Source organism: Fragaria vesca, linkage group LG4 (genome assembly GCF_000184155.1).
Source record: "Fragaria vesca subsp. vesca linkage group LG4, FraVesHawaii_1.0, whole genome shotgun sequence".
Classification (NCBI taxonomy): domain Eukaryota; kingdom Viridiplantae; phylum Streptophyta; class Magnoliopsida; order Rosales; family Rosaceae; genus Fragaria; species Fragaria vesca.
Window position 1 is genome coordinate 5177127 of NC_020494.1, and position 8296 is coordinate 5185422.

At 37.1% G+C, this 8296-nt stretch overlaps 1 protein-coding gene across 1 annotated transcript; it reads right to left on the minus strand.

Annotated features, from left to right (window-relative positions):
• Positions 1-1513: 1513 nt before the first annotated feature.
• Positions 1514-3333, minus strand: LOC101313788 (uncharacterized protein At5g39865-like). Its single transcript, XM_004296504.1, has 2 exons — positions 2199-3333; positions 1514-2111 (listed from the first exon to the last, which is right to left on the minus strand). Exons 1-2 carry the CDS (start codon positions 2939-2941, stop codon positions 1514-1516), a joined length of 1341 nt encoding a protein of 446 aa, XP_004296552.1. The 5' UTR covers positions 2942-3333.
• Positions 3334-8296: the final 4963 nt, after the last annotated feature.

The following is an 8296-nucleotide window of genomic DNA, read 5'->3' on the forward strand; positions in this document are numbered from 1 at the left end:
TATTTTATTGAAGAAAAAGATCGTGTATTAAAAATTTTAAATTAATATATAACGTGAGGAATACTAACAACCTTCTCTTTGATTTTTTTTCTTTATGACATACTTAAAATTTTTCAAATCTCGAATCCTAACACCTTCTAAATTGATACACAAGACTTAATATTTTCATTGTGTGATTATGACGAGACTCAACTATTGAGACTGGTAGTTTTACGGCATTAAGGGTTTTGTATGCAACTTGGTTATGAGTTTTAGGTGACTTCAAGCTTTTTTTGGGGGGGGGGGGGGGGGCGGTGGTCACACATTTTGCTTTCACAACAAAGCCTTACCTAAAGACAACTCTTTATTTGGTTGAGATTTAGTTATGGAGTGGAATTGAATAGCTTGGAGTCCCTTTTTAGGGGCTCAAAATGTCATGCCCATTCAGAAGATGAAGAGCAATATTCATTATTCAACCATTGCTTTCTTTCTTACATAGTTCTCCTAGCCTCTGTTTCTAGTAGCCTGAACCCTGAAGTCCAAAGACGGTGGATTGACCAGGTCACTCAACTGAACTTTGATTCACTCGCCGACTTTGACCTAGATGAACATTTCTAATTTGCTTGTAAACTTTTGCATCAACATGTTTGATGACCTTTCCCATCTTTGAGATGGTTGTTTCCAACTACCGTATCATCACGACAATAGAAGTTGTATAAACAATTTCATACTAAACTAACTTGTTTTCTTGTATAGAATAGAACAGTGTAGTAGTGTAACACTACACCAAACTGAATTTTCAATTGAAGCTTTCCTTAATTTTAGATGGAAGATTGACATAAACAATAGGATTAGGTGGTCCTAACAACCTTAATTACTGGCTTAGAATCAACTTCAAGTCAGATATCTGTTTCATTAATTATAGTAGGAAAGTTTTCAAATATCTTTAAAAGAACATAATTCCGAAGCTACAATGTTTGATCGATTTTATAGACAGAGAGATGTTATTGACAATACAATAAGATGATACGTCCAGTACTATTTTGTCTAATGGTACGAGTCGAAATCATTCGGCTTTCAACTTTGAGGATCGATTAGCATTAGGTCGTAGCCGACAAGTTTACTCTTGTAATTCTCATATCCCAACTACTCAACAACAGAAAAGCAAGCTGAATGCAGAACAAGAAGCTAGCAAGATTGTGCATTTCATATGTTTCTTTGAGTTCTTGTAAAGGAGATACAAATATGCGATACAAGCCTTTCTCATTTGTTCTCTGGAAAAGAACAAAAGTAACAAATTATACAACTTTCATGGCACTGTAGGTGTTGAGGAACCTGCTTGAAACATTATTCATTGTTATCCCTAATGCAGTTCCTTTTTTTTCTCATCCATTTCTTATGAAACGTAACATAACTCTTTTCTGTACAAGTACAAGAATCAACTCACCAAAGATGGAAAACCCAAAAGAAAAAGAAGCACCAAAAAGAGTGTCAAAACTAATTAAGTACCTGGTTTTAGGCCATAGAAAGAACATTAATAGCAACAAATGGGGCAACGTGTTAGGCCATTTTCATTACAATCTGGGCATCGTTGGAATCCACACTCACCCTCCATTGCTTCTTCTTCCTCTTGGCCCTCAAGTTCTTCGTCTGGATCATGATCATCTTCATAGTAAATTTTACAGCTACCGGAACATGTCTCACATGGCACAAACCTTATATCCCCACAAGCCTCACAAACTCCACCACCATCTCCACCAACATCATTCAACTTCTCACAAGATTCAAGCAACTTCTCGAGCTTCCCATCTTCGTGCATTTGCCGAATCTCTTCAGCTCCACCAATGTATTTCTCCCCCACAAACACTTTAGGCAAAGAAATTCCACCACACCCACCTTTCACTAGCTCTTTCAGCTCCTCCTTGAATCCTGAATGCATCGAAACATCTCGCTCATCAACTCGAACACCTATGCCTTTTAGAATCACTCTCACATGGCAACAATCCTCGTAAGTCTTGCGCACCCCTCTAAGACTAGTGAAGTACAACACCACTTTCTCTATATCCTTTGCCTTACCATAAGGCACTTGACAATTGAAATCCGAAATGACACAAGATTTTTCATCAGAGAAATGAAAAGAATCATCCTCCTGAAGCTCATCTTCTTTATCCTTGAAATCATCCTCATCGAGCTCTTCTTTTCTATGATCAAAATGAAAGGAGATATCCTCATTGGGCTCCTCTCCATCTTGAAAATGAAATGGATCATCTTTCTTGAGCTCTTTGAAAGACTTTCTAAATCCGGAAATGACCTCCGGATCAAAATCGGGAATCCCAGCATTGGAAGAATTCAAATTATTCTCGTAATCAGCCAATTGAAGCCACATAGGCTTAGGAGAGGCAGCACCATTTTCTTGGAACCTTGACTTGGGACGATCAACACAACCTGTAACGGGAACAGGACATGGACTTTTAATAACGTCAAAAGAAAAGCTCCGAAGATGATGACCTGAATTCCTCAGGGGACTTATATCTTCAAGACCCTCCATCAACTCCCAAGCATCGATCATCTCCGGCTCTCCCGGCGGCGTTCTCGTCGGCGTTTTCGGTATAATCTTGGGAATCTTCTGGTTGATCATTTTGGACCACGTCTTAGCCTCAATTAATCCCATCGAAAAATCCTTATTGTTTTCATTCACATTCACATTCTCGTTCTCCTTCTCCATCACCTTGTGGATATGATCCTTATTGTCGTTGACAATTGTCTTGAACTCGTACTCGATCTTATTGTTGCTGAGAGATCCCAAGGTGGAGGAGGTGAGCGCAACGACATGGTAGCTATCGCCTCTGTTCTGAGGTGGATGATGAACATGCATTGAGTAGCTCCGCCGCGTGACCGGAGAAGAATAGTTGTTGTGGCAGTGGCGGCACCGCGGAGACTTCTTCGAGCTTGCGCAACCCATCACCAACAAAACACCACTCACAAAAACAGAGCAAGACCCTGAGACTGGTAGTTCTTTATATGGAAGCTAGAGAATGGATTTGGATGAGATGATGCACTGAAATTCCGGGATTTGGGATTTTAAGAAATGGGATTAGGAATCCTGTGTGATTGTTCTTGGATCTTCATCATGCATTTATTTTGGACAGACAGGGATGGAGACAGGCACAGGGATATAAATATGAAGAAGAAGAATGTGGAAACTCACAAATTTATGAAACTGTGAAAACCCTTTTGCAGGATTGGCCTTTAACGGTTAACCACCTCAACCAGCACCAATCTGCAAATATTTGGGGTGGGATTTTCAGAAGGGTTCGAATTGTTGAGATTGAAATCCCGTGAACTTTTTGATGGAAATTCTTCAGAAAGTTTTTTAGAACATAAAAGTCAGAGAATGAGGGCGAAGACCATTGAGTTGTTGGTTCCCACCTTTGATGAGCGATCCTTCTTCCCACCGTCTCTCTAGAAAAGAAAGAAAAAAGGAAAAAACTGCAATGGGGTAGAAGCAGGAAAACCCAAATTGCTTTTCAAGAATGTGTCAATATATATGTGCTTACATGATGAATGACATGGTCTCTGCATCTTTTTCATAAACTAATGAAATAGTAGCTCAACTTTTACTATTATAATAAAATGAAAGAAAATTACTAAAACAACAACAACAACAAAAAATTGGTTTTTGAGAAAACTATTATATGGGTTCATGCATAATCCCTCTCTCGGTTGCAATGTAGATTATCGTTAATCCTACCAAAATTAGAAAGTGAAGAAAGTAGTTATTATAACTTTAGTTTTATCATACAAAAAATTTTGGCTTGCAAATCACGTGAGAACAAGATGTATATAAGTATATACGTCATTGAGTTGTGACTTCGTTAATTAGTTGGTTAGGTACTGTTTGGTTGGTTAGGTAGCCTAACCAACAATGTTGAGATTATGGATTCAAACTTTACCGACGTATATAGGGTGCGTGAGTTTATAATAAAAAGTATACATATGGTTTGATTTGACACTTTTTTGTATAAATAATCAAAAAAAGAAAAATACATGATGTCTATGATGAACAGTTTTAATTTTTCGATAATTAAGCTGGTGTACATATGAAACAGCTGTAATTACTTCCTTAAAGAGCAGATTGTGTATGTGATCTCAATTAATTTGAGGTTGAACAGACAATCTTGGTCCATTAGATTATTTCAATCAAAAGCTACTCATTTCAAAAATTAAGATGAAAATCAGGAGAAATTTATTATTCCTTGAATGGCTCAAGAAGAAGAAGAGAGTCCAATATATAGTAGGACCGTAGTCCGTAGGGGACGAATGTCTAATACATGATGCCGTGACGGCCGAAACAGGGCACCAATCGCTGCTTGACTCGAGTGAAGACCGTCACGTGATTTTAGGGACTGTGGTTCCCGTGTTCGTGTTCTTGTAATTTTGCCTCCAGATTAGAGCGTGATTGGTCAACATACCTGAGGCGCGTGGGGTCAGGGTTGAAGTTTAGGGATTAGATTACTGATTTAAGTATCGAGGGTTTAGGGTTAATTAAACTAAATGATAATCTCTCCGGGACGGCGTTTAAACATAACTGATCAGTTAATTTCGTCTTTGCTCTCCTAGGAGATTCTAATCACATCCCCGTTTCAGATGGTTTTTTTTTTCTTTCTAAATCTCTCCTAGATTTCTCTTCTTCTTTTCTTATTTCGACCATCAACCGATGTCGTTATCTCACCTTATCGAAATCTATTAACATTACTTATAAACATTAGACGATTGATTCTTCGATGGATGTAAGAGGTGATACTATCGCACCATACAAAATAAATAAACAAATGAATATAATAGACTTGACATTGTTCCACTTGCTACAATTCTTATATATTCACACTTAAATCAACTTTTTATTTTGTAATACTAGCTATAAGCCTATAACGAGGGATATGAATCTTGATTTTTCTTTTTTTAAAATAGGATTCGGACTATATACATCGTTGAAGTGTTGACCTTGTAGCCTTGTAGGAGAAAGAATACATCCCCATGTTAACTGTTTGTTTGTTAATTTTTGAATTTCTTTAATGGTACGGTACCGTTTGGACGTTAAAATTATGAAATATGTAAGAACTTAAAAATGATAAAATCATTCGTTGCATCAATTCAAATTCTATTTATTGTGATTCTATCTTTCTTTTGGTTGTGTCTATGTAAAAATTTGAAGTGTTTAGGGCGAATAGATAATGCATCTTGCTAAAGTTACTCCTTTTTTCCAGCAATCAGAAGCTTAAAAATTATTAAACCATAATGCATGATATCTGTGAATTGCTGTAAGATTATCTGAAAGCTAGACCCTGAGTTTTACAGCCAGGACAATTCATGGGGATTGGAATTCGAATGATTACTGAGGGCAGTGATGATTTAGCCTCATCCACGTGACGGCACGTGGACTCTTCTTCTTCTTCACAGTTACCCAACACCACCATGAAAGCAAACACACACACTTGATTATTGCTGCTGCAAATAATCGATTATGCTTCGAACTTAAAACCCAATGAAAGGTTTTAGGTACACAACTACACATACAGATACAGATTAGAGAAGCCAAGAATGAAATGAATATTTACACCTAATCCTGATGCTTACGAACTACCATATTCAATTTACGTGCATCCCACTCCCTCTCTTATTCTATCTGCTTAAACCCTAGAAAAACCCTAATGCATGGCTGCAGAAATCAACGATTAAACTAAGTCGAGCTGACCACGTTTTGTGGGTTTCAGAAATGGGTGGCTTTCTTGGATGGAATGTTTGTCTGCGTTGTGCTTCTCCTCCCTCAGTTTGGGGCATTCTTCATGGCTTCCACTAACCCCATTAAGTAAATAAGCCATTGCTTAATAAACTATTTTAGGCAAGTCAGAGTCGGATCCAACGGTGGAGGCTCTCTAGTGGATGTCTAATTTTTTGAGATGGTGTTTCAAACTGCATTACTATATGTTTATTCATAGAATGTTGCATGTCCATCCATCGATCCATTGTTAAATTAAGTGTTCATTCGATTCATCTAATCCTAGCTAATCCCTCCCTTGAATCTACTCGTCAACATGTTGCATCTTATGTTTTATAGCTCATGTGGAGGATGTTTGATTGACCGATCCACCTCCTTAGTTAAGTTTGAGCGAGATGTAGCTATCTCCGTATGAAATTTCTGTTTCGATAGTCGAGTAAATGTTTGCGCCTTTTTTTGTATTTGTATGCATTTTTTAGCATTAAAGCTATATTAGTTAATTAATAAATAGTACGTTGGTCCAATAAAGATCTATAACAATAAAGATAGATAGTCTTTTTTTTTTTTTCCATAAAGAGAGAAGGTAAGAGTAAGACAATAGTTTAGGATCAATAGAAGTGGAAGCTTCAAAAATTCCTTCTAAAAGGGCGGAAAGCTTCCTGTCGGTCAGATGTCGGAGAGGTTGATCGGAGGAGAAAATTTATTTTGGGAATATTGGGGTGTCCACCTGCTTATGTTGGGTTGTTGTGTATTATGTGTTGGTTTTTGGGCTTCTATTTCTGTTATGTCACTAGTGTTTAGGACAAGCCTAGCGTCTGAAACAGACTGGGCTTATATTACTTAATCTCAAATATGGTTTTCTTAAGTTTGGGCTTTGCGGGGCCCTGTTTGAGTAACCATCTGTTTATTAAGCATTTAAAATGGTCTTTTGATCTGCTAGGCCTTCTCTGAGGATCACCATCATATGGGCTGCAATTAATTCTACAATATTTTCTTGAAAAGTCATGGTCTTTTTTTTTTTTTTTTGGGTATATAGGATCAATTAAGTTGTACCAAAGCTAGCCTAATGGCATATAATAAAAATACATAATCAGTCTGATGGACATGCCCAAACTTTTGGACTTCAAAATAGCTAGTAACATGAAATAAATTCCTGACAATAAAAAAGCTAATACATAGGCCCAAAAAGAGGCTCAACCAACTACCGGAACCCTCGTTTTTGTCTAACACATCGCGGTGATTGCGCCATGAGCAATGCATTGTCACCAAGCCGCTAAAACCATATTACCCACAAAAGTTGTACCGATGCCAATCCAATCCCAAAATACAAGATAAAAGAAGACCAATAACCAAAAATATGAGATCCTTCACACCAACATCATTTTCTCCATCAACGAGACAGAGAAGAAAGCATGACGGCTGAAAAGGATCCGAGATCCCAAGCACAAGACCAGAACAGTAACAATAGAGAATGAGGGGTGATAACCAATACGTGACCACCCATACTCAAATAGGGAAGTGACATGCATTATGGTCGCTGCCAAAAGAGCCCTCTTGGAGATTGTGGGTGGAAAGAAGAGATTGTGTTGTGTGCAGGGCCGGTCCTGAAGGATCCAAGGCCCAGTGTGGGAAAAAAAATGTCCCCCCTTGTATAATTTTTTTTATTTTTAAAAAAGTATTCAAAAAATACCAATTTTTTCGGGGTTCCAAACCTAGTCGAGTGTAATGTCATGAGGCTCATCCTCACGCCTGAATTTTTTTTATTGATATGCTAAAACATGGTACAATATTGGAGGGACATAAAACCATTACCCCCAAAAAGAAAAGAAATACAAGGATTACAATAAACACATAAAAAGTTGCTTATGAGAATGCACCATTTACTCAAATCTAGATATTCTGAAACGTTCATTAAAATGACATATGCTTTAGAATCGCCTTTCCAACTTTGTCTTCCACATGCTTCTTGACTGGTTCTGTCAACTAAGTTCACATATTCAAATTCCTCAATTAATTTTCACTCATTTACATAGCTAAATACTCACAATATAGAATAGTTTAAATATAACGACAACTTAAGGTCTCAGCAAAAGTTTCACAAGTCATTGCACATTCTAAATTCTACCTATATAAATGGTTCATAGTGGCTTTAAACTATTAGTCTTAGAAACATAAAATTCATTCTATCAAAACCAAGGTCCCAAGCGCAAAACCAAATTCTAATCTTCTCTGCAAAAACATAAGAACAATTTCATAAGCACAATTTCATATATGAATTTCATACATCTCAGATGCATGATTTCATAAAGGAAAAAAAAAAAGAGATTCAAAGCAACCTTTTTTCAACCCAAAAAAGAAGAATTCGAAGATGTGATATTCATAGTAACCTTATGTTCAGTCTTTAAAAACTGGATTGTGAGAGAGGAGATGTGAAATTGAGAGAGGATGAAAAATTTCTAAGGATCATGAATAATTTATAAAAAGAGCAGACAAAAAAATTTTGGTTCCGGAGAACATCAATCTCCAATCAAGCTCCTT

Coding starts and splice junctions, on each gene's coding strand:
- LOC101313788 (XM_004296504.1), bottom strand. CDS start 2,941: ATGGGTTGCGCAAGCTCGAAGAAGTCTCCGCGGTGCCGCCACTGCCAC. Junction 2,112..2,198: donor GAGCCCAATGAGGATATCTC/CTTTCATTTTGA, acceptor TGATTCTTTTCA/TTTCTCTGATGAAAAATCTT.